This window comes from Ips typographus, linkage group LG10 (assembly GCF_016097725.1).
Source record: "Ips typographus isolate SLU linkage group LG10, UJ_Ityp_2.0, whole genome shotgun sequence".
Lineage (NCBI taxonomy): Eukaryota > Metazoa > Arthropoda > Insecta > Coleoptera > Curculionidae > Ips > Ips typographus.
Genome location: NC_138431.1, coordinates 5952476 through 5977176, shown reverse-complemented (window position 1 = coordinate 5977176; position 24701 = coordinate 5952476). Strand labels below are relative to the sequence as shown.

The 24701-nt window shown below is 37.7% G+C and overlaps 5 protein-coding genes across 9 annotated transcripts in view; 2 read left to right on the top strand and 3 right to left on the bottom strand.

Moving 5' to 3' along the window:
* The first annotated feature begins 141 nt into the window (after window positions 1-141).
* MED18 (mediator complex subunit 18) lies at window positions 142-9829 on the top strand. Of its 2 annotated transcripts, XR_014179491.1 has the most exons (8): window positions 142-658; window positions 829-1099; window positions 1204-1245; window positions 5626-5803; window positions 5858-6070; window positions 9076-9173; window positions 9258-9418; window positions 9482-9829. XR_014179491.1 is itself a non-coding variant. In XM_081988399.1 (3 exons), exons 1-3 carry the CDS (start codon window positions 268-270, stop codon window positions 1208-1210), a joined length of 669 nt encoding a protein of 222 aa, XP_081844525.1. In that variant the 5' UTR covers window positions 144-267; the 3' UTR covers window positions 1211-1307. The 2 variants fall into 2 exon arrangements, 1 of the variants encoding a protein (XP_081844525.1); XM_081988399.1 differs by lacking the exons at window positions 5626-5803; window positions 5858-6070; window positions 9076-9173; window positions 9258-9418; window positions 9482-9829 and having other exon boundaries at window positions 144-658; window positions 1204-1307.
* Window positions 1293-4114, bottom strand: LOC145734700 (cilia- and flagella-associated protein 91-like). Its single transcript, XM_081988233.1, has 13 exons — window positions 3979-4114; window positions 3787-3927; window positions 3565-3734; window positions 3348-3516; window positions 3119-3304; window positions 2910-3065; window positions 2682-2854; window positions 2493-2639; window positions 2223-2440; window positions 1993-2173; window positions 1789-1939; window positions 1598-1741; window positions 1293-1544 (listed from the first exon to the last, which is right to left on the bottom strand). The coding sequence occupies exons 1-13, from the start codon at window positions 4037-4039 to the stop codon at window positions 1312-1314; spliced, it is 2130 nt and encodes a 709-aa protein (XP_081844359.1). The 5' UTR covers window positions 4040-4114; the 3' UTR covers window positions 1293-1311.
* LOC145734690 (uncharacterized) lies at window positions 6075-9905 on the bottom strand. 3 transcript variants are annotated; one of them, XM_081988190.1, is made up of 15 exons: window positions 9774-9905; window positions 9589-9723; window positions 9380-9533; window positions 9090-9332; window positions 8832-9043; window positions 8637-8781; window positions 8393-8586; window positions 8053-8340; window positions 7819-7999; window positions 7653-7763; window positions 7361-7596; window positions 6971-7308; window positions 6675-6922; window positions 6466-6621; window positions 6075-6412 (listed from the first exon to the last, which is right to left on the bottom strand). In XM_081988190.1, exons 2-15 carry the CDS (start codon window positions 9721-9723, stop codon window positions 6147-6149), a joined length of 2907 nt encoding a protein of 968 aa, XP_081844316.1. In that variant the 5' UTR covers window positions 9774-9905; the 3' UTR covers window positions 6075-6146. The 3 variants fall into 3 exon arrangements, with proteins under 3 accessions (XP_081844316.1, XP_081844318.1, XP_081844317.1); XM_081988192.1 differs by lacking the exon at window positions 9774-9905 and having other exon boundaries at window positions 7379-7596; XM_081988191.1 differs by lacking the exon at window positions 9774-9905 and having other exon boundaries at window positions 9090-9323.
* A 728-nt stretch (window positions 9906-10633) lies between these two features.
* LOC145734685 (uncharacterized) lies at window positions 10634-24651 on the top strand. Its single transcript, XM_081988184.1, has 12 exons — window positions 10634-11901; window positions 13075-13301; window positions 15097-15304; window positions 17205-17394; window positions 17455-17648; window positions 17700-17818; window positions 20844-21134; window positions 21194-21410; window positions 21472-21629; window positions 23144-23329; window positions 23556-23731; window positions 23782-24651. The coding sequence occupies exons 1-12, from the start codon at window positions 10948-10950 to the stop codon at window positions 23886-23888; spliced, it is 3027 nt and encodes a 1008-aa protein (XP_081844310.1). The 5' UTR covers window positions 10634-10947; the 3' UTR covers window positions 23889-24651.
* Window positions 12987-24701, bottom strand: part of LOC145734683 (uncharacterized) — a 133852-nt gene continuing 122137 nt past the window's right edge. Inside the window, exon 19 of one of the 2 annotated variants that reach the window (XM_081988174.1) lies at window positions 12987-12998. The gene's annotated coding sequence lies outside the window, so the exon portion shown is untranslated. Of the gene's footprint in view, window positions 12999-21679; window positions 21691-24701 lie in introns of those variants that run through there. The other variant, XM_081988176.1, reaches the window with a different exon arrangement.

Genomic DNA, 24701 nt, shown 5'->3' with positions numbered 1-24701 from the left:
ATTCAGGAATTGCATTTATTTTGGGTACTAAATTTTAGTAGTATCTGTTATTTTGAAAGTAAAGTAATTTACACAAAAAGTTGAATTGGTTAGAAGCCTCACTAGTAAAGAAGAAGACCGCACATCATAACCTTAAAATGACACTAACCTAACCTCAATTTTCCTTCTACCTTCCACTTTGTTTGTAAACAAACTAAATTTAGCCAATTTCTTTACTGATTGATTGCTGAACGTATTCAAGCAGTTTTATTGAAAAAAACCAACACTATGTCGACTCCAGGAACAGCAATAGACTCGCTCACTGCAGCCATGAAAAGCAATATCATCCCAAACCAGGAATACCTCCTTCAAGGCTCCGTTCTAGACCAATATGTGGAAGTGCTGCTGCACCGTTTGCGCGGTCTGTGCGATAACGTGGACTCGAATCCGGAAAGTTTCAACGACCACGAGTTGTGCTACTCTTTGCGACTGAACAATTCGAATCCCCCTGCAGCACTACCTTTAAGAGTTAGAAGGGCCCTGGATGTGGCCGATGCCCCCTACCAGTTGAGGTATGTGGGCCAGCAGGAGTTGGGCGACAAAAACCGGCCCACAGTGGTCAGGTCTTGTATTGATATGGCCTGTAGCTCCACAATTTTAGAGTTTCTTACTGAACTAGGTAAGTCTTGCTATGTTTGGAACCCTTTTGGAGAAAAAAAAATGGCATTGTTAGAAAGAGTTTGAAAATCACTACACAATGAGCCAAAACTGGTTTGTCTAGCCTTTCAGGCTTCTAATATCCTCTCAATTTTATGTGAATGTTAATTTCCAGTCTTGTCTCTCTCTCAGGCTGTAGGCTGGACTTTGAATACAACGCGAGAGGGTATATGTTCAGGAAGGGTAGAATGAAGGTCACTGTATCAAAGATAATCAAAATGAATGGCATGTCCAGTAAGCCAGAAGGTGTGGAACCAATTTCTCAAAGTTATTTAGTGGAGTTGTCGGTTCAGGCTCCTTCTGGACAAGATGCTATTGCAGAGGACATGAGGATATTTGCCGAACAGTTAAGACCCTTGGTGCAGTTGGAGAAAATTGATTACAAGAGGCTGGGAAACATGATGTAAGTAATAGTGAGAGGCTGTAATTTGTTTGATTGTAATAAAGAAAATCAGGCAAAATTTGCAACCACTGTAAGATAACTAAGATTATTTGTTTTTTTTTCAGGTCCTGAGATGGTTGGTGTAACAGTGAATTTTTAAATTAACGGTACGTTAATTAAGCTTTATTAAATCTAGTAATCAAAGACCAATAAATGACACTAAAAATCAGGCTTTAATCATCAACATTGCTACTGCTCAAATCAGCTTGGTCAATTTCTGTCTCGTTTTCAGTTTCAGGAATGGTGTCCAAATCGTTATTAAACAGCTGATAGTTCCTCATTTTATTTATTTCGGGAACGCGTTCCTTAATGTCAAAGTCGTTCCCTTCCCTTTGCGTGAAATTGTCTTGAGCCGCCAACATATTTAGGTACAGTTCCAATACGTCCGGATGGGAGACTTGTTCTTCTGTTTTAAAACAAATTAATACTTTTTTACCGTGATTTTACGTGTATAATTACGTAGTGTTCCTGTTAACGGGGTGACTGAAGCGCCTGTTTGGGTGCTGTCTTGTTGTACCAGCCATTCATCTAACTTGTATTGGTAATGTTCAATGGTGGGTGAGGAGGAGAAGAGTGAATTGTCGTTGTAGCTCGTTTTCGGCTCTGCTTGAGATAATTACTTGTATGTTAACATAAAAAAGTGTTCTTACCAATTTTGGGTAAGTTTTCCAGTTTGCGGTACACACTGTCGTGTACAGTTTGTAGCTTTTGTTTCTGTTGGGTTGTGAGTCTTTGCCGCACTATTTTCTTCTCTACTTCCGGTAGTACAAAGTGATGCACCAAATCCGCCACCAGTTCTTCCTGAAAGCCCATCATAACTAAAATACTTTGTAGCTTTGGTATTTTAGTAATACATCCTGGTCTAATCCTTGCAAACAACCAGCTTTGTCTACACTGGTCATCTCTTTTTCTATTTTGTCAGCCAATCCAAGCACATAAGTTGTGGCCTCGTCTTTTGTGGAAAAATTCATCCCTTCAGTGATAATGTCCTGCAGGTATACATCCACTGACTCCTGGGTCACTTTGACTATTTGTCTGTAAGTAGTTTTTGCAACTGTTTTGTAAGTTTGGCAACTATTTTCACCTGAATATCTCATCATGTTCCCGTCTTCTTCGAATTTCCTTCTGTCTTCTGCCAGCTTCAGCAGCTTCGCGTATGTTTCGTTCTCTTTCATTCACCCAGCACATTGCGTGGGCTTTGCGCTCTTCCAAAAGTCGCCGTAGCTCTTTATTAAGGAAATCCAGGAGTGAACCCACCACTTGGCCTTGTAGTTTACCTAGAGTGCCTTGTAACCGCGAGACCTATAAGTTATTAATGCGTTGAGGGGTTATAAATGAGAAAATTTTGCAATACCATGACACTTTGTATGGTTTCCTCGCGTTGTTGCATCCTGACTTTCAATTTTTCTTTTGATCGTTGCTCTTTTTGCTTCCTCAACAATCCCACGGAGTACTTTAGTTCTTGTATCAGTTCTCTGCAGGTGTCTCGACCTTCATAAATCTGACACAGCATATTTTAAACCCTATTTGCTAGTGAACGCACCAACATCTGTGTGGCTCTTCCCTCGATGATGCTCTGCAAGTGAACAACGGCTTGATATTGCTCCTCCTGTTCTTGGGGAATTCCTTCCACTTCTGGTGTAGGTACGGTTGAAGCTTCCTTTTGCGTACGAACTCTAAGAGAGCATGGCTTCTTTTCTGGTGCTAGTTTTAAATCTTAAACCACTTTTGTACTAGAGAAACTATTCACATTAATATGATTGATGATTACTTTGAAGTTCTTCATGTAGCTTCTTCAAAACTGGGGCAGTCCACTTAGTTTCGCGGATGCACAGTTGTGGACCGTCACTTTTAGGCTTTTGGTATGTTTCTGTCAGTTTGGTGGCTTGATCCAACCAACGTGGTAGCGTGCTGAATTGTTCTACTCCTTCAAGTTTAGAGAAATTGCAGAAATTATTGTGACTTGTGTTTGTAGGTTACCAATGAACTGAGCTTTGTATCTTTGCATTTTCTCGTCGATAACCTGGTGCCAGCGTTTCGGGTTTTCACCGTTCCTCATCAGAGGCCCGTAGAGCTCCGAAGCTTTCGAGGTGTGCTCTTGAATTATGTCAGTTTCGTGGTATTTGCGTTTCACCCCCATTTCTTCCAACTCCAACTTTCTAAGCTCTTCACTAGGTTTATGCGGTGTATAGTTCAAAGTCACACTCACCTCTAGCCGCTTTTCTCCTGATTTTCTCTAGTTTCTGCCGTTTTTCCGCCTCTTTGATCTGAATAAACCGCTCTAGTTTGTCCTGAGCCCGGTCGTGAGAGCGTTCGTGGATTTCTTCCAGCATTTTTTCCAGAAGGTGCAATCGAAGGTCTTGAATTTCCTGAATCTCCTGTACAATCTGTATTAGTACAGTTTTAGCGCTTTAGCTAGATTATACTTTTTCTCTGAAAGCCCACTCGTCTCTCTCCAAAGCTTCCACAAAGTCTCTGAATCTTTGTAACGAATCCTCGTCGTTGATGTCCGGTTGGACAGAGTTTTGCCACGCCCTTTTCATTCTAGCTCTCTCTATCAGTTGGATTTCGTGTACTCCGGCTGAAGAACCATCAGCTGCAATATTGAACTTTAGTTTCACTATTTCGTACAATTACTCCACAAATACTCCATTTAAGAAAGTCCAATTTTAACACTTCAGGTTCCCCTTCTCCTATTATTTTATAGGGTGGTTCCCATGGGACAGTTTGTGCGCTTGAATCCCGGTAAACGGTTTGCACGTGTTCGTTCTTGGTGGGGGTTTGTCCATCTGAACCAAAAACTCTTTAGTTTTTGACACCTTTTACCGAATAAACTTTACCTAGAACGGTTTGGTTAACGTCCGCTTTTCGTTCCACTCTTTCTACAGTGAATCGTGGCATTTTGTTTCCAATTCCCGTGAAATCTTTGGGAGGTAAGTTTACAATGGGACAGAAAAATTTAGAACGATCTGCACCAGCCACGTCAACTGAACGATAACCTGCAGGATCTACCCTGTTTGATGATCGAACTTTTTCCTCGTAAGTTAGAATTGGTTTCTGTCTGCGTTGCACTAATTGTACTCGAGGATGGTTGGGAAGGTCCGAGAACATATTGGCGAAAATTGGGCATAGTTGCTATTATAGACAATAAAAGACGATGACTGGGTAAAATTTTAGAAGCTTTTAACATGATTGCTGCTCTATTATGTTTATTAATTTGGTAAGCACTTACAAATTTAGCCGCAGACATTTTAGCCATAATGGCAGCTTTGTAGTGATCCACCGGCCCCGAAACCGTAAAAATTGGGTCTGAAAGTGGATTTTCACTTTCTGTTCCCAAATCTGGTTTTCTTGTTAAATCCACTTACCGTACATATAATCATGGGGCCTGTACGGCAGGCACCCTTTCCAAATCATTTCGAAAAATCTAGTTAATTAATTAGTAAATGTAATGTAACAGAGCGTCAAGGAAATATGTTTGTTTGATCGATTTCCGTTGCCATTTTTGACTGAATTTGTCAAATTAAGGGTTGTTTTACTTAACAAAGCTATCTGACTGTTAAAGGAATCATACAAAAAACTGCTTTTTATTTAAAAAAAAAATGGTTTAATTTAGCTGTAACTATACAACTACATAATCTCTAGGACTGTAATAATGTATTTTTAAAAATATATTTTATAATAATTAGTTTTGCTCTCTGAAATGTATTTGGTAGTTGAAACTGCTTAGTATCCAAAAGTCTAGGTTAATAATTTATAGGTTAGTATCAGTAAAAATCCTGATTTAAATCTATATAGCTTGAAATATTTTAACGATTGTTCTGACTTAAACGTACAAAAATATGATTACAAATAGATGCATAGGCGTCAATCGTTGTAATTGGTCAAAAAAAGCAGCTTTTAGCTTTTTTTTTGACCAATCAAAAACCACGCACAGAATGCTAGGCTATACATGATTTCGGATCCAAACGCGTTATCTAAAAATCATATGACACCATAATTACAAAATCACACAGAGGCCACGTGACTTGAAGAAAACGACTCAGGTGTCCAGAAGAACAACTGAATATTGTAGGAGATTAACGTGGGAAGTTGGTTTTCACTTTTTTAATGTCCTCCCAGTTTTTTTCAGCTAATTTTCATGTAAAACGAGTCAGAAAATACAAAACTTTACCCCGTTGACAAATACACCGTTCGGGTGCGACGCTTGTCAAGTAAAGTGTTGCATTTATTACTATTTATTTTGTTGTTTACTTTAATGATTTAAAATTGTGCAATAAACGTAGTTGTTTTATTAAATTTGAAGTTATATAACAACCAAATTTAAACAACAGTTTTTGGGTATTTAAAAATTAATGAACTATTAAAATTATGAATGCAACACTTAAAATGACCAGCTTCGCTGTTGCTTGTCAAAATTTGTTATCCTGACAAGTCAAACAGCATTTGAAATTAGGTGAGTTTTTTTAATTAAAATAACCGTTTAGGGGCTTAATTCTTGAAAGCAGGGAACGGAATTATCAAAGGTGCTTTCCAGTGACCTATATGAACTGCCCCCGACTGTTAGTGAATTACTTTTGACCATTCCAGTAGCTCCGGACTTTTCGCTTCTGTACTGCTTGGAGTTGTAATCCCCTGCCCCCTGGCGCACCACCCGATAAATTGGTACTTGTTGCTCCGTTAAGTATATACAGTTCAGTTCTAGTTTGAATTTTCCAGGCAAAGAAGAACAGTTGAAAAGCTATACACCTCGGAGTACTCAGCACCTCAAGATAAAGACCTGTAGAATGTGACAGGAACCCGCCATTGTCAGCTTCTTCTGTCACATTCTCTTGAAAATTCCTGCTTTCAAGAATCAAGGCCTTTGATGTCTCAAATTGTTAACCTTAACTCAGAGTTTCCCCCTGAACAGCCTCCAGTTAGCAAAATAAAGTGAGTAACTCCCAGTACATATATTATAGGGCATGTACAGTTTTGACAGCCGCAATATACAGAGAAACAATTTAATTTAACTAACAATAAACACCCCGTCCCCGTTACGTCCCAAATATTGGGGCCAACCCTGTAAATCGTCGGGTAAGAAATTGGCGCAACGTTCTTTGATTTGTTTGTCGTAGGTGCTGTCACAGTCGCACCGGATTCGTATCCTGTAAACGGTCGTTTGACTCTGCGTAAATCGGGTCAGTTTATTGAAAAATTTGAAATCTCTTCTGAGGCCTTCCTGTTCAGTTTGGCATTCTGCTTGAAAATGAGTTAGTTGCTCCGGACTGTTGTCTGTATAAATGGCAATACTTTAAAAGTGAAAGTTTTAATTTTAGTCAAACTACCTGAATTTAGTGAACTTTTTCCTTCAACGCATTCTTGAATGTCTCTAGACATTAAAGTTTCTAGGGGTAACTTAGCTGATTGTTCCCAAAACTTAATGAAAACCACATCCACCAAATTAGACGCATTACTAGTGTCAAAGGGTTTTAGTACTGCACCTGTAAGTTAACTAATTTAGCTTTTTTTCAGGTATAAGGGAATTTGTACTTACCCACTGAGGTCACTTTAGACAAACTTTCCCATACAAGTGGTTGATTGCTTGTCATCCTTTTTCTTCTGCGATAACCTCTATTATCCAGTTCTCCCATCTCGTTCTCGCTCTCCAAATCCCATAGAGTGGTAGAACGATTCTGCATTGCCTCTTTCTTTTGCTCCTCTATGGCTTGTTTAATGGACGTTTCGTCCATTTTTCCCACCACGTGCGAGTTTACGTCCCGTTGCTCCAACTTCATTCTCAACCTAAACTCCCCTTTGGTTAAGAACATTTAAAAGTAAACGAGTACCAACCTGTTCTCTTCATTTTTAAAGTAATTGTCTTTAAGAATTTCTGTTGGTAGAGTATCGTCGTCGTGTAGCAGCCTGTCTTTCGACAGGCGCACGTTGTGATATCCGAAAATTTTCTCCGAAAGGTTCTTTTTCTTGGTTTGAGCGTCGCTGATGGCTTTTGGTGTTTTTTTCTTGCTTCTCACGTTTTCTCCTTGATGCAGTCTTAGCTTGGAGTTTACCTCGTCTATCAAGGGCTGTTTCTGGCTGTAGGGGATATTGTCGTCGCCCATGTAAGGGTAATCTGGTTCGTTATCCTGCATAGGCCACATATTGTAGTCCATGGGTTGTTGTCTGCGATCCTGAATAAAAATGATTAACTTAAATCCAATCTCTGTGTTAAAAAAATTTTACGTCATTCGGGTTGTCTACCTCCATGGTATTGTAATCCTTCACAATACCACCAGGTCGGTCCTTGTGCCTAAAACTGGAACTTCCGTACTTTCTAATTTCTATCGGACCTGGATCTCCGTTGTACTGTTTCGTTTGTTCTGCATACCCCGAATCGAATCCGGGGTGGGATTTTTGGTATTCCCTGAGCAATTTTGTGGGCGATCGTATACCCTCAAACTCAAAATCTTTGTGCAAAGCTGTTTAAATAGATTTAAACTCAACCTTTGTAAACCTTTGCCTTGTACAGACTTACCCGAACTGTAAACTGTAATACCTGGTGGTTGATGGTAATTGTTCAAAGCGTTTAGCCTTAAAACTGTGGTGGAATTAAACTGTCTTTTACATTCGTCACTCTTCAACTGATCTGTAAAGAAAAACTTTCTCATGGTAACTCACTAAATGAGTAATATGGCTTTTACCGTTATTATTTGTTGTTTTATCAACATTGTGGTCCGTGTTATTGCACTCACTAGTCCAGAACAAATAAATATCATTCCCTTTGCCCTCCATACTTAAAACCAAACCACTCATTTGAGTTATCACCCCACCACTTACAGGTTGATAGATTGGTTGTCCGGTAAGTCCATCAAGAATTACCGTCTTTAAAAAAAAAATTATTCTTATCCCACTAAGTAATTAATTGGTAAAATTACTTCAGTATAGTTGTAGTTAAAAATATTATCATATTTCTGGTAAGTGACCATAAAGTCAGTGACGTTGTCGCTATTGAAAAACCCTGGAGTGGGGCTGATATCAGTGATGGAGTTAGCCAAAGTGTACCCCCAAATTTTTTTGAATGATTTTCCATTTATGGCCACCACTGTGGAGTTGTAAGTCGATGTTACAATATCGGGATTACGGTCCCCGGTTATGTCCACCAGCACCGATTGGGTTAGCATGCCTTTAAATTTGTCTTGGTACAGTGTTGTCGATTTGTTTTCCTGGAAAAAAACTTGAATTGCTCATATAGTTGCTTGTGCCAAAACCCTTTACCAGGTCCTCCAGGTTTTTCAGTGGAATCACACTTAAATTCCCTGGAGAAGTGGGACTTCCAGTCCCCACTAGTAGTAAAGAGGAACTGAGCAGTTGAGGCATGTAAAAGGTTTTTAGATGGTTTGGGGTTGAGGATTTCTTCAATTCCTGTCCAGTTTTTCCGTTGAATAACAGGATGTAACCGCCAGTTTTTTCTGTGGCAAATTCGCGTTCAAACACTCATAAAGTTTGCACTTGCACACACCTTCTAAAGAAGAATAAGAAGCAACAACATCAGACACATTGTCTCCATTCTGGTCCTCAACAAAATTAGCCACAAAAACGTTCATTTTTCCTTTATTAACCTTCCAAATATCACCACCAGTTTTTGCGTCTACCACCCCTAAAACCTGTAAAAAAATAAAGGCTTACTCAGTCAAATTAATCATTCCCTAGTTACCCCATTTATCCCAGATATTAAACAGTCATCAACACCATCCAGATTTATATCCGCTGTACAATGAACACTGAACACTGAATCGTTCATCCATTTCCTCCATAAAATATTCCCCGTCCTCCCATCCAAAGCTATCACACCCCCGTCGCAGGGGGGCGATACTCCAAACACCATACCACAAAACACGTCAGAGGGGAAAATATTTACGTTTTCTCCTAAAAATCCTCATAACTAATATTTCAACCAGGAATTTTAACGTACCTGTCCTGAATCCAAACACCAAATCATCAATCCCGTCTTTATTGATGTCTGTAGTCCTCACCGGAGACTCTGTCCTGATGTAAGGTAAATTCAGTGTCCAAACATCAGTAATTTTCAAACTGGTGCAAGGCAACTGTCCTCTGGGTTTGTTTGATTGGTTTGTTTTAGAGGTGATCCACATTCTAAGCCTGTCTAGTGGTAGTGGGTAAATGGACACCAAAACCACCACCAAAACTATCAAACCTAATTCTGGTTACTGAAGGAAAGTGGAAATAAATTGAATTTGGTACCTATCAGAATACTTAACGAAGCTAAAGCGTAACAGCAAGGTTTACACCAAACTCTACAGCTCGGCTTGGGTTTTAGCCTGAATCCTGAACTGTGTTTTCCAGGTTTTCTTCTTGGCGCCATCAATGGTCGTTTAACGTTCAATTCCTCAGCCAACTGCACGTAAACGCTCATCAGAAATTCAGAAGGTGGTTGATGTGTTTTTACTGACCTTAAATCCATTTTTACCATCGCGTATAAAGACCTCATCTTCAACGTCACTGAGGTCATCTTCATCCAGGGATATGCTTTCTCGGATTTCTCCTTTCAGGTTCATTCCAGAATATGTGGCCGTTTTAAGCACCATCTGGAAATCTGTTGATAGTGTTTGGTTTATGTCTGAAAATTTGGTCAAACCTTTTTGGTTGTTTCAGTGACACAGTGTATGTTTGGTTAATCACATTGTTTTTAAAGGATTTTTATTTGAATTAATTCCTTAACAATAAAACTATAGACAAACCGTGTAGTTTCCACCGCTAAGGAAAACATATGTTGCGACGCATCCGTTTATCCAATTCTGCTCAAACTCTGTTTTATTGATTTTCCCAACTGTTTTATCTAGGTAGTTTTATTTTAGGATGTGCATTTTCTGTGTACATTCAATTGATTTAATATCTTATCTCACCTATAGTTCTGGACATATTTTTCTACCACCCATTTTGAAAAGAATACCATTTTTTTTTTGGAACAAATTAGCCACTATAGTACCAATCATAAATATAGTTTTAAGTTTATTTTGGTAAGCACACAAAGCCGGGGAAACCACAAAATTACACACCAAAATATAAACATAACATTCGAATAATAAGTAACAAGCTGATTAATTTGGATATCGCCCTCGTATATTAAAATCAATCACTTTGCATGCATTCCTCGTATACTGCTGAAACTTCAATGACACTACCTGTCTTTTTAAAACCATAAGGCTGTAATGAAACAGACAGAGAAGGGTAATAGCTCCTTGCTGCCATGTTGTACAACGTTGTCAGATGTGCCTCGATGTGTTATCGTTATTTGGCACTTATTTCAATCTTTTGACAGCTAGACCGAGTCCAAGTATTAACTACGTACTAGTTGATTAATAAAAAGTCAGTTTAATACAGTGAGTAGTTTAAAGTTTTAATAACAAGGAATTACTGTTAAAACTGGCAACGTTGTCCCGGCATCCCTCTTTCATTTTCCACCAATGGAGATGGAGATCGCCGTATTTTGTTTTGTCGGATGAATCAGACGTCAGATGTCACTAGAATGTCGCCGGTTGCGGTTGATTGTTGACGGTAAATCGTTCTCAATTTAATTTCGTTTTTTTGACTAAAAAATAACAGAATTCGGGTTGTTCTCTAAATTAAAAAATGTAGACAGTGTGCCCTAATAACTAGTGGTGAAACAACGGACTTTCCTAATTGTGCTCAATAATTTAAAAACCAATCAATGTAGTTCCCATCATCATCATCATCATGGGCAATGTTTAAAAAACACAGAAACTGGTTGTTTGCAAGGTGAAGCCAATTAACACAAAAACCGCATACCAATGAATAGGAAATATGTGTCTAGTGATATGGATTCGGGTCTGGGCAGTGATGAGGACCGTCGGGGGTCCAGAACCAAAGAAGAGAAGCAACTACACAACGAGCAACTTTTGAGTGGGTGTTTTATCGATGCGGCTTCACTTTCCGACGATGCTGAAGTGGTGGATCAACGTAGAAACGATGAAAGACGACAGGGAGCCCTTATTTTCCAAACCTCCATACCACAATTCTCTATGTTGCAAATATCAAGTGAATCAACCTTGGCCCACCATTCCACAACTTACGCCGAAACCTCCACACCCTACAACTCCATAGTTCAGCTGGATGGGTGTGAAGAGGCAGACCAAGCTAGAAACAGATCCCCTTTGGGGTTTTATGTAGATTTAAGTCAAGTGCCTGACACCCCCCAAACTACTTCAACTTCAAGCAAGAAAAACATCTTCTCTATGGTAATTGATTTTGAGGGCCCCAAAAAGGACAAACCTGTAAAACTGAGTTCTTCCTGTATCGCTTATAAAAAGCCTAAACCCAAACCAAACTTGTTAAAGTGCAATGGAAGTCTATCGTCCAGTGTCAGTTCGGTGAATTCATTGTGTGTGGCCAGCACCAGCCGGCAGAGTGAAAAACATGAAAATAGAACAAATGTGTCCAGCATTGCAGTATTAAGTGCATCACTAGTGAAGAATGTTTCTATAGTTTCATCGAAGTCATCGAGTGACGAGTCCAGTGACAGGAATGTAGTGGAGAAGAGTGAAGATGAGCCTTTAGGGGAGTCAATGATACTAGAAGACTGTGATAATGATGATTGTTTAAGCAGCAGTAAAGAACTGGAAGGGTCACTTTTTAGTAAGCAACCACCCAGCTCAGAACCGATCAGTTTAGAAGTCAACTCTGACTGTGCGAGTTCAGATAGTGGGAACCAGGGCAAAGAGGTTAAGAATGTTCCTAAACTTCAGGTAAGGCCATCAAAAATTACACTTAAAACATTGTTAAACAGTTTAGCTTTAAGACTGGTGTTGTTTATTGTTGGGTTTGCCCTTATCTGCTATTCATAACAAAAGTCGACTGGCTGATCATTTTTGTATGCTTAGAATAACAATGTTTAATGAGTAGTGGACATTGATCGTGTACACATTACAAGTGAATGGTTTTTTGGTTGGTTTTATGGTGAGTAGGACATTTTTTAGCAGGGAAATTGATCTATTTCTCTCTCTAGTAGGTGTGTTAGTAAGAAAGCTTACTTAAGCCATTTAAGGCAAAATCTAGTTGGTATGAATTATATCTTCAGTTATTTTCACTTTCCTTTTTAAGGAGGCAATGTTAACTGGTGTGCACGTTCTATGGACTGGCCCACATAATTTTTTTTTGTTAATTTGTATTATCAACACTTTCATTCCTGATAAGGGTTAGCCTGTATGTAGGTCACTTTTGAACTTAGAAATTGCATTTTGTGTAGGAAAGCGTGAAATGGCTGCTCATCAAGTAAATAATACGGTTTGACCACTGTGTTTTGTGGTTTTCAAATTGAATGCTTCTAAATCCAACCAGATTTCCAATTATCTACTATTTTTTATAATAACCACAATGGCACACTTAATAGATCAGACAATTATGATGCATTAGAGGAAAAGTAGTGTAGTTTAAATATAGATCAGGACCTTGTCTGCTATTTTTAACCTTCCAGGTATCCAGAATGTGGATGGTTTAACCCAGTTCTTCACAAGGTCAATTCGTTTTTAAAACTGTACCTATCGTGAACTAGTCTTCATGAAACACACTGAAAGTAGAAAATAATTTAATGAAAAATAATTATTGCCAACCTAAATTCTAGGTCAATTGTCGGGTCTCTGACCCATGATTTTGCGAAATTGAGGTGTGAAAAATCGATTATTCCTTAAGTAGTTCTCCTTACTGTTGCTTTATTAAAATGACTCAATTTTTAGTTGCCAATGATTTGATTTCAAATTAACATCAATTAGGCATGGATCCTCACAAATTTAAACCAAAGATACAACAATCAAATTGATTTGGTAAGGTTTAAAAAAAAAACCAAGGTTAGAGAACTCCTCATAAATTGTATACAACCAGTTCATTAACTAGACAAGATCAATTGAATCTGTTAATTGCAGGCTTGTCCTCAGTTCGTCAGATTGTCGGACCTGGAATGTCAAAAACCAAAAGTGGAGGTCAGTTTCACGCCACGCATGAGCAGATCGATCCCGGAAAGTCACTGGGTGGAAAGTTCCTTTTTGATGTCCCGTTCAGCGTGCTACAGGAGCGCGCCCCATCCCATAGAACCGGAACCGGCCATCCCGGAGGCCAATTCCGATTCTGACAGTGCCATAACCAATTCCAGGTATGCATTTCTTCCCTACTAAAAAACGAGATTAATGTCGTCTTCTTGAGAGCACAGTAAAGTTATCTTACACGCCAACAATACATCATTGTTGTACATGGTAAAGCAATTTATGCGACTGTTGTGGGATTTCTTTAATGATCTTGATTCATGGCTGTATACCAGTTTGCTTTTATGGTAATAAAGAGGGCAAGCAAAGTCACTTCAGTTAGACTTGATGAAAACTACCACTCATTTTAAAGAATTACAAGTCAATTTGAGTCACTTTTTTTGCATAATTTACATAAATCCGATGACAATATTATGATTGTCCCCACACCGGATGAAGTAGAACAAAAAAAGTACAGGAAACTGGTATTCAAACATGGTTATGCAATCTGATTTGGAGTCGAAAACAATATCGAAAATCGTCCAAACAGGAAATTCAAACGCTTTCCCCTCTTCACAACATAACCCATTGTTTGTACAGTCCTGAAGAAATATTACAATTTAGAGAGAGTGTCATATATGTCTGTTTGTTCCTGCTTATAAACATCTATTGCAATTTTGTGTTTGCGATCTTCGTATTTCATCAGGAATTTCCGTTTTGTTTCTAAAAGAAGTTATACATAACTAAAAAAGAGAAAAACCTGCAGAATGTGACATGAACCCGCCATTGTCAGCCTCTGCTGTCACATTCTATCAACACTTTTCTTGAGAATTCCCCACTTTTAAGAATAGGCCTCCTAGTTTGTTCGCAGATAGGCAATCCCTGACTGGTTTCCAACTCAGAAACCGTACATGTCAAGTTTTATTGGTTGAATGCTCACGTGACTATGACGTTTTCTGACTTGTGGCCAATGGATGAACGTTGCAAGTGACATGCGTCAGTGTGCCATCATTTGACAGTTGTCAGACTTACTACTTTAGTAGAGTGTTTACAGTGTCTATCTCATTTTAACGCATTCTAACAATAGTTCTCTCTTTTTTAAAGACCTTTTCAAACCTAGACTTCTTTAAAGCAATATTAGACTAGTTCTCATGATGGTAATAAAATCATAAATAACAGACAAATTGAACTTCCTGGTGTCACATTAAAAAGCTTTGCACTGGGAACTCCCAGCAAATTAACTGGATATTCTTTAGTGACAGCTTTCACCAGTACTTGAGCTGATTGGTTCAATATTTTAGTGTCCTCATAAATAATCTTAAATGCACCTTGTAAATAGAATAATTTAAAGATCTAGATTGACAATTGGAATTGAAATGGTTTTGAATGATTTTTACTTGGAAGTTTAATCGCCAAACTAAATGCACCTGTTGTATAGTGTGCTAAATTGTTTTCTGCGAGACACTTTAAATTCAATTGAAGTAATATAATAGTAATAATTGAGTGGTAATTATCATTTTAGGGCGATAACAAGGTTCTTTCAAATCTCCCGATAACCCAAAAATGATACTTTACTAATAAAATTGAAAGGTGTACTTAACTCTAATCCGGTGTGGTGCTACAAATTATTGTTATTGAACCAATATTGATTCATGTAATTATTTTTAACACACTACGTCATGGAAACAGGAACTGGGGGGTTAAAGTGTTTTCTTTTAATTAGACAGTGAAAGCTGCAGTTTTGGTAACATTTGCGTTATTTAATCGGCAAACAGGTCCGACTTTCTATTTGGTCACCCTGGGGCCATTCGGGTTGCCAAAATCGAAAGGGAACGGTCAATTTGCGTAGGAGCTTCACGTTCAGTCGGAAAACAATAATTTATAGTCTGGTTTGGTTACGTAATAACTTTGTTTAATGGTTTGCAGTGTATCTCAGCCCAAGAAAGCGGTGCGCCGTCTCGGCACTGATCTTCTGCGCATGTTTTTGGAGGAAATCGGCCCTGATGTGATTGTCGAGGTGGACGGACGCAAGTTGAAGGCGCACAAGTGCATTTTGGCCTCCAGGTGTCAGTACTTTGCCGCTTTGTTGAGTGGCAATTGGTTGGAAAAATCCGGAAATGTTATTTCACTGCAGGTAACATTTCGTACTGTGAAAACTTTTTAAAATCATCTGATTGAGGCTAAATACAATTTTGAATTTACCTTCATCTTAATTGAATAGGGATCTTGCAAATTTAAAACTTATCTCCACTCTACAGGGTGGTCCAGTTTTAAATGTCAATAATTCACCAATCCATAGCCAATTAAAAAGTAAGTTGACATTCATTATGTCATTTTCCTGATAAGTGCTTCCTAAGGAAAATATACAGTCCTTCAAATTTCTGTTTAAAAAATCGTTTTTTTTTCTCATAACTATCAGACCGTTGGAGCAATATTGATCAAATTTGGAACAAGCACTTTATTAGACGTTATTACGGTCAAAGACCCAAAACTAACCTAACCCAACTTAAAAATTGTCTTGGAAACGGAAAATTCACTTAAGAGGTTTAAAAAATATTATTTTAGCCAGTTTTCATAGTTTCCAGACAAACTAAAAGACTTTAGTTTTGAAAATTGAATTAGAAAAGATAAACATTTCAGAAGCTTAAAAATTGTGTTTGTAACCAGTTTTCATGCAAATCGAGAGACTTTAATACTAAAAATTGACTTTGTTACTACAAATTCATACATTTAAACCTTAAAAATTGACTTGAACCCCAAAATGTGACTGAACTAATGAAAAGTGACATCAGAAGCTTAAAATTTGCATTTGAAGTAAGTTTTCATAATTTGAAGACAAATTTCAATATTTTAGTCTTGAAAATAGTCTTAGAGGCAGGACATTGACGTTAGATTCATGAAAATTGTCTTGAAAACTAACTTTTCGTGCTTTTTACTTTGCTTTTCATTTTCTTCGAATTCTGGACTATTTTTAGTGCTTCAAAACTGCTTTCAGCTTTGAAAATCGAGTTTCAAGACTATCTTCACCAAGTTATTGACATAGCAAACTTAAAAAACAATTTTTACATTCTTCATAGACTTAAAATGGCATTCGAAGCTTTGTCACTATTAAATCGACTTCTAGACACCTCAGTGCTAAAAATTCGGGTATTTCTTAATAAACTAGACTGTTTTTAGTGTTTTAAGGCTGTTTTCAGTGCCTCAAATCGAGTTTCAAGACTATCTTTACAAAGTTTTTGACTTATCAGGCCTAAAAGCCAGTTTGTCCACTGACCATAGTCTTGAAAATGTTATTTCAAGCGTCTTCACTATTAAATTGACTTCTACACTCATAGGTGCAATAAATTGTAGCATCTCTAAGAAATTCAGACTGTTTTTAGTGCTTTTTAAGAATGAAAAATCGAGTTTAAGACTATTTCCAAAAATCAAGTTTCTTCAGTAATAAAAGTAAAAAATTTTGGTACCAAATGCTACAATAATAGTCTTGAGAACTAATTTTTAGAAATAAAATAGCCGAAAATTTAATTTACTTCTAGACTTGTTGTCCAGTCCAGAAAATTCAGTTGTACACCAATTAAAGTCTTGAAAATATACTTTTGGACTCTCTTTAGTTCTAGTAAGGTCAGTTCTAGCATTAAAAGACAACTTTTATATTATTTTTAGTAGTAAAAAATGAGTTTCATGCACAATACAATCTTTGTCTTGATTTCCGGACTTTTTTTAGTTCTTGAATGCCAGTTTTAGACCCTCAACCAGGATGGCAGTCTGAGAAAGCGAATCATAAGACCATTCTTGGAGTAAAAAAGTTTTTAGACTATTCAGTACAAATTTGGACTTTCACAAGTCTTGGATGTTCAGTTTTAAGCTATAAAACGATTTTTTAAATTGAAATTTGTAGGACTGTATCTTCCTTAGGAAACCTTTTTCAGAAAAATGACATAAAGTGCAAGTCAACTTATTTTTTGATTAGCTATCAAATGGTAGACTAAAAACTGGACCACCCTGTGTAGTTATTTGATGCAAATACATTTCAGGGATTTTCGTACGAATCAGTCTACTTTTCGTTGTGTCACATCTACAGTGGAGCGGCCCACGTGCCCGATTCCATCAGTTTAGTGGAGCTAGCCTCGTTGGCCGACATGTTAGGTCTTGAAGGCTTGAAGGAAGTGGTTGAACACGCTCTGAAGCAACGGCACTGTCACAGTTTTCACAAACCGTGCGCCGGTACTGGTTTCAATGCATTTTTCAGCAAATTAACTATTTTTGATGTATTTGCGGTGGCAGGTTGTTGCATTGGGGTGCTCGAAGTTCTTCCGTTGTCCGCCGCGTACGGCCTGGACGATTTGTACCAGAAATGTTTGGAGTGGGTGACGCAGCACTTTGTTAGGATCTGGCCGAGTAGGGCGTTTGCCAGTTTACCGCGCGAACTGAGGGAGAAATGCTACCAGCAACACGTCGTTCATATGTCACCGGATAAAGTCAGTTTTTCTCGGTATAAAATAGCTTTTTGTGTACATGTGGGTTAACAGGTGTTGGAAACCCTGTCCGCTTGCGATAAAGTGTTACTCATCCTGCCGAACATGAGATGGGCCGAACCCGTCAGCCAGCTGGTCCTTCAATTATCGGACGCTTGTCATTTATACCACAGGTAACCAAAGACCAGTATACAGGTGTGGGAAATCCAAAATAGGAAAACCGTGTACCGCATGCGCGGGAGAAAGACAGAAAACGAAAAAAATATCAAGTAGGCCATATTTTTGGCGCGCCGTTGCCAAACGCCGTAAGTATTCAATACCCTCGACAAACTTACTTGCGGCGTTTGGCAACAGCGGGCTAAAAATATGGCCTACTTGATATTTTTTTCGTTTACTGTCTTTCTCCCGCGCATGCTATCACCTACGTTTCTCTGTCCGTTACACGGTTTTCCTATTTTGGATTTACCACACCTGTATATTATAGGCAAACTCTGTAATGAATAGCAAGGAAATTTCTTTACAAAAACTACCCCCAGAATCTACGTAATACTTACCATCAATAACATTAAAGCTTGTAGGGCTATGTTGAGGCAGTTTATATTAAAATTCAAATTCAAGGAATCCCAAAAAAAGAAATTTTGGAATTGAAATAAGATTTTGATGGTCAACTTGCTTATTTTAATTGGAACACCCTGTATATTGTTGTATTTTTTAATAGTCCTGTCGATTTCAAATATTTTTCATGTACCTATATCTAACTACAACGGTTTTCGAAATATTGACGTTTGTAAAATGACACTTTCAGATTTTCAAGTGTCATAACTCCTAACCGGAATGAGATAGAGCAAAACGGCTTGCACCTTCTTGTGTTAACTTTTTGAGATCTATCATTTGGTAATATTTTAAATTTTGACAGGTGTCAATATCAATTTAGACATAAAACCCTACTCGGGGAGGTGTAAAATACAATTTAGTGTCTTCAACTGACTCTCTTTTAATTGTGTTTTGCGGTGTTATATCTCTCTTTCAAGCGGTTTTTGACAGTTGACACTTTTACGACATACTATACGCTTACAATGTGTCAAATAGTCAGTTTTCCTTGGAACTAAACTGAACTTGTCAGGAAGTGCAAAATATAGTGAAATATTTTTAAACTGATACAGCAGCATTTTACACTTCCATGAGTCGGTTTTTGGGTGATTTTATGTCAATATTGTGTATTTGATTTGGTTGTGGTCAGGGTTGGCAAGTTTTGGACAGCCTGGTTTAAACCATTGGTTTTAACCCGGTTAAAACTGCCCTGGTCAAATTTGTTTTGGACACTTTAGTGGTCAAAATGGGTCAAAAAAATATATCAAATAGTTTTAATCATTTTTTAAGAAATGTTTTACCTCAAAATATACAAACATTTGTATTCAAAATAAAAAAAATATAATTTTAAACAAAAAGAAACATTTAAACAACAAAAAGCCAACAAATTATAAACCTGCCTACTATACCTATACATCCAGTCATTGCCTTCCTACCTTTCAAAATTTGTATCTTGTTTTATTTTTAAATTTAACATTCTATATACAGAAACTAATTTGTTACATTTTTCTACACCTAATTTATTTATTCTTTAATTTTTTATTCTAGGAACACATTTTTTATTTTGGTTTTAACCAGTTTCAACCATTTTAACCAGTTTTGACCACTGCCCTGGTCAAAATCAAAAAAAGTGGTCATTTGCACATCCCTGGTTGTGGTGAAAATGTCAGCTGTCAAAACCCGCTCAATAGAGGTATAAAACTGTAAAACACTTGTAAAAAGAGCTGAATCCGTTTAAAGGGATTTACTTGCACTTTACATTTTCATGAGTAGGTTTTTGGGTGGTTTTAAGTGAAAATTTACTATTTGGCATGTAGATTAGTCTTGTCATGAAAGTGTCATCTGTCAAAACCCCCTCCATAAGCGTATAAACCTTAAAACACACCAAAAATACAACTGAATTAGTTTTTAGTGTTTTAATTGTCTTTTACACCTTCATGAGTAGGGTTTTGTATTGGTTTACGTCAAAATTGTCTATTTGGTATAAAGCTTAGTGGGTCATGAAAGTGTCAGTTGTAAAAACCTGCTCAATAGAGGTATAAAACTGTAAAACACCTCTAAAAGAGAGCCGAATTCGTTTAAATGAATTTACTTGTCTTTTACAACTCCATGAGTAGGTTTTTGGGTGCGTTTAAGGCAAAATTCACTAAAAGACATAAAGCATAGTGTCATGAAGGTGTCAGTTGTAAAAAACGTGCTTTATAGAGGTATAAAACTGTAAAACAACTCTAAAAGAGAACTGAATCCGTTTAAATGAATTTACTTGTCTTTTACAACTCCATGAGTAGGTTTTTGGGTGCGTTTAAAGCAAAATTCACTAAATGGCATAAAACTTAGTGTCGTGAAAGTGTCAGCTGTCAAAACCCGCTCAATTGAGGTATAAAGCTGTAAAACAACTCTAAAAGAGAGCTGAATCTGTTTAAAGGAATTTATTTACACTTTGATGAGTACACCTGTCAAATTTCCTGATATGACCACGCAATAGATCTCAAAAATGTTAAGATATGAACGTGCAAGCCGTTTTGCTCCAAAGACGGTAAACAGTAAAGGATTGCTTGATCGGCCGATTTGGTTTCCCGGTTGCGAATGGATTCTGACGTCACAGTGGGTCCTCGGGCGCACAATACGCCATCTCCGACTTGATGGTGACGTAAAAATCTTGGTTTTGCTCTCTCTTATTCAGATTAGGACCTAGGACTGTCATTTTTCAAACGTCAATATTTCGAAAACCGTTGCAGTGAGCTTTAGGTTATGAAAAATGACTATTCAAAAATAAAATAATATACAGGGTGTTCCGATTGAAATAAGCAAGTCCATCTACTTCCGATTAAACCGAAAGTGACAGAAAAATAAAAATATAGCACCCATTGAAGTTATCTTCAGTCATTAACCCTGAAACAAGTAAAAGCCCTAAATTTATGACTAGAAATTAGTCAATGTGTTTAGAACCGGTAGATTCCCGTTTTCTGTTAACGATATCAGCGGAATGTGCTAGAAAATAGCTTAGAGAGTACCAACTGGTAGTAGAAAGACACTTTTTCTTTGTCTATCGTTACAGAGTTCCCCTCCAATTGAAATAATGTTAAATAATACAATGCGGTTATCTAGACAACATTTCGCGGCCGTGTTAGCCTCTTCCACGTTCAACGCGTTGGATTCGGGACTGGGACTTGGCGTGTGCGAGGTGGAGGAGAGAATGCTGCACGCCGCCAAAAATCTGGGAGTCGATCAGGCCTGCAGGAGCTACGCCAGGTGTTGCAAGATGTTGGACGCCCACTGGAGCCGGCCGTTCGCGGATCTTTTGAACAAAATCAAAATTCAGCTGGAACAATGTCTGGTCAATCAGGCGGACCGGTTGATTCGAAGCAACGCCTGGTTGAGATTGGACACTGTCTTAAGGTGAGTGGGGGTAGAAAATTATTGCGTTGTACAGCTGGATGAGTTGTTTGTTGTGTTAGAACGCGAATAAAGGAATTGACGCCGTCATTAGAGCCGCAAAGTCGTTTACCACGAGCCACCCCGACTCGAAACAAAAATTCTAGTAAAACCAGCAGCCCGCTCGTTTCGTCGTCGGAATCGTCGAGAAATTCCAGTCCCGGCATGAACCAGGGCAAATTGCCGGGCGGGAGTCCTTCTTTGAGGAGGAGCTTGCTTTTGGCCGCCAAATCTCCTCAAGTAATTTACCTCCGCAATTCTGGAGTTGCTTGATCGTTGTTTGTGTGTGATTCACGTGCAGGTACCTCCAAGTCCAACCGTAAATCGAAGAAGCACTCTAACCCAGCCTACTGCCGCTAGTCAGGCCAGGTCAGTGTCCAACGCGTCCAAACCTAACAAAACAATGGCTCCGGTATCGAATAGACCACCTCCTAGGACGGCGGCCAATGCCAACATAAGGTATAATATGTTTATAACTAAAGTCCGGATTAAAATGCACTAAAATCTGTAAAAAAAACCACAAAACTCTTTCAGAGAATTTTTTTGAGTTCAAGCTTCAGAAATTTCAAAACTTTTTTGAATTACTTAAGGAACATTTTTGGATAGTTCAAAGAGCATATTGAAGGTTCTAGAATGCTTTAGAGGCATTTGGAAATTCTTAGACGGTTCTAGAATTTTTTTGGAAGCTTCTAGACTGTTTTGATATCTCTTAGACTGTTCTAAAAGCTTCTAGATTGTTTTGAAAGGCTTCCGACTGTTTTAGAAGCATTTTGGAGTGTCTGTACTGTTTTGAAATCTTTTTAGACTACTTTAGGGGCATTTAAAAGGTGTTTGGACAGCATTGAAGGTTCTGGACTGCTTTTAAGGCATTTGAAACCTTGTAGACGGTTCTAGAAACTTTTGGAAGCCTTTAAACTGCTCTAAAAGCTTACGAAAACTTTTAGACTGTCTTGAGAACTTCTAGAGTGTTTTGAAAGCTTTTTGAAGACTTTCGACTGCTTTAGAAGCATTTTGGAGAGTCTCTAGTATTTTGAAATCTTTTTAGACTACTTTAGGAACATTTGGAAAGTTTCTGGAGAGCTTAAGAAGGTTTTGGACTGATTTTAAAGCATTTCAAAACTTATGGACAGAAAGTCATGGAAGCTTGGAAGCTTTTAGAAGCATACGGAATCCTTTAGAGTGTTCTAAAAGCTTTTGGAAGCTTCTAGACTGTTTTAGAAGGCTTTCGTCTGCTTGAGAAGCATTTTGGAGTTTCTGCATTGTTTTAAAACCTTCTTAGACTACTTTAGAAACATTTGGAAGGTGTTTAGACAGTTTAAAGATACTGGACTACTTTTAAGGAATTTGAAACCTTGCAGACGGTTCTACAAACTTATGGAAGCTTTTGAAGTGCTCTAGAAGCATATTAGACTATCTTGAAATGTTTTGAGAGCTTCTAGATTAGCTAAAGATCATTTGGATGCCTTTAGAGCATTCTAAAAGCTTTTGGAAACTTTTATACTGTATTGGAAGGCTTTTGACTATTTTAGAAGCATTTTGGAGTTTCTGCAGTGTTTTAAAACCTTCTTAGACTACTTTAGAAACATTTGGAAGGTGTTTAGACAGTTTAAAGACTGCTTTTAAGGAATTTGACAGCTTGCAGACGGTTCTAGAAACTTATGGAAGCTTTTGAAGTGCTATAGAGAAAATTTAAAATTTTTGAGAGCTTCTACATTAGCTAAAAATCATTTGGATGCCTTTAGAGTGTTCTTAAAGCTTTTGGAAGCTTCTAGACTGTTTTAGAAGGCTTTCGTCTGCTTGAGAAGCATTTTGGAGTTTCTTCACTGTTTTAAAACCTTCTTAGACTACTTTAGAAACATTTGGAAAGTGTTTGAACTGTTTAAAGAGCATTGAAGAGACTACTTTTAAATCCGGACCCTATTTATAACTTAATTGCCACGTTGCCAAACTGTTCAATTGATAATTGTTCCTAGACCATCATCGGGAGGTAACATCCGATCGGTTATGAATAATTCAATTAGCGGCGTCAGACCGAGTTCTGCGCACGGATCGGGCAGTGCGACTCAGAGAAGTGCCACCAGCTCGAAAAAGAGCTCCACAATAGTGTCCAGGAATCCGAGCATGGGCAAAAAAGATACTCCAACCGGTATGGTACAAAGGTAAGTTGATTGTCTCAATTGATGGTGTTTTTGCTGTCACCAACCATCTGTCAAAACCTCTTAACTGTCACCAACTTAGGACCTGTCAAATTGTGACATCTTTAAACATTTTGTGTTTAGTTAAGATCAAAGTTACGAGCTACGTCTTTAGGAACTGTCAAATACACATCATATTCTACTGTCTGTCTCAACAAACATATAGAACATATATTCTACTGGTTTGTAGGAAAAATGACAGCCGGTGCAATTCGCCGTTGAAATCATCGGACAGTCGGACGAGTTCTCCGAGAAAATTGGACAGCAAAGTGACGTCGCCAATTAAAACAACCGTACGAAGTCCTTCTCCAATGAAAACGGACCGAAAACCTCAATCAACCAATAGGAAACCTCGCACCGAATCAGGTAGGCGTTTTGGGGGTCTGTTTGTGCTTGTTTTATCATGGAAGATTCAGTTTCAGTTAGTAAACCATTGCCGCCAGTACCACCACCACCACCGACCATGCAAAGGTCGGGAACATTTCTCAAAGACGAACCGACCGTATTAGGGAAGGTCATTTAAGTACGCATTCCTTTAACACCCTAGTCCCTTAACATTCCATTTAATGTTTTTGTTGTTTCGCATTTTACATTATTACTTAATTCATGTTGAATTTTTTTGTATTTTTTAATTATTGCTTTGATTTGGAAGTAGCGTTTTGTGTCTTGTTCTCAACCAGCTTGATTATTCTATTTCAGTGTTTATGTGTAATATAAATTATTAGGAGTATTCTCTCCACATACAGAGTGACAAAAAAAATATATTACTTTCAGAGCACACTCAAAACGAGGTGTTTTGGTAAGGACTTAACAACCTCACCAAGAAACGACGTTTTAGTTAAATTTTGAATACCAGAAAAGCCATTGTTTTTCTATTTTTTTATATTAAAAAAATAGCACACAATCACTCTGTATTCTGCATAAGTTCCATTAAAGAAACATAGCGAGTTTTAAGGAATCTCAAAGTATGTTCTTTTATGTTGAAAATTGTAACATAAGTCCACTTGTAGTTAATGAATTGACTTGTCGAGAGACACCAAATATTGATCAAATCCGTATTTAATTATATAAAATGCTAGTCATTATAGTTTTAAGTTATGATCTCGTTAAGCTCCTGTAGATTGTTACATATTAGTATTTATTAGAGTTTTAAATTAGTATTTTTTATTTGTGATTTTCGAAATTAAATGTTTTCAAACCGTTAGAGGCTACTCAAATGCAGCTATACTACTAATAAAAAATAGATTTATTGTAATTATGCGGCTAATAAAAAAGTTTTTCCCTGAGGTTTTTTTTTCGTTAAAGAGTACATTTGGCAACACCGCTTTCAAGAGGT

Excerpts from the sequence above, each read along its gene's own strand:
- LOC145734700 (XM_081988233.1), bottom strand. The coding sequence starts at position 4,039 with ATGCCACGATTCACTGTAGAAAGAGTGGAACGAAAAGCGGACGTTAAC. Across the intron at positions 3,928-3,978 it reads CGTTAACCAAACCGTTCTAG|ATGGACAAACCCCCACCAAG; the intron begins GTAAAGTTTATT and ends TTTTTGGTTCAG. Across the intron at positions 3,066-3,118 it reads ATACAAAGCTCAGTTCATTG|GAGTAGAACAATTCAGCACG; the intron begins GTAACCTACAAA and ends CTAAACTTGAAG.
- MED18 (XM_081988399.1), top strand. The coding sequence starts at position 268 with ATGTCGACTCCAGGAACAGCAATAGACTCGCTCACTGCAGCCATGAAA. Across the intron at positions 659-828 it reads AGAGTTTCTTACTGAACTAG|GCTGTAGGCTGGACTTTGAA; the intron begins GTAAGTCTTGCT and ends TCTCTCTCTCAG.
- LOC145734685 (XM_081988184.1), top strand. The coding sequence starts at position 10,948 with ATGAATAGGAAATATGTGTCTAGTGATATGGATTCGGGTCTGGGCAGT. Across the intron at positions 21,135-21,193 it reads AGATTGGACACTGTCTTAAG|AACGCGAATAAAGGAATTGA; the intron begins GTGAGTGGGGGT and ends TTGTTGTGTTAG. Across the intron at positions 23,330-23,555 it reads CCAACCGGTATGGTACAAAG|GAAAAATGACAGCCGGTGCA; the intron begins GTAAGTTGATTG and ends ACTGGTTTGTAG.
- LOC145734690 (XM_081988190.1), bottom strand. The coding sequence starts at position 9,723 with ATGGTGCTTAAAACGGCCACATATTCTGGAATGAACCTGAAAGGAGAA. Across the intron at positions 8,782-8,831 it reads TAATATCTGGGATAAATGGG|GTTTTAGGGGTGGTAGACGC; the intron begins GTAACTAGGGAA and ends ATTTTTTTACAG. Across the intron at positions 7,597-7,652 it reads TATTACAGTTTACAGTTCGG|CTTTGCACAAAGATTTTGAG; the intron begins GTAAGTCTGTAC and ends CTATTTAAACAG.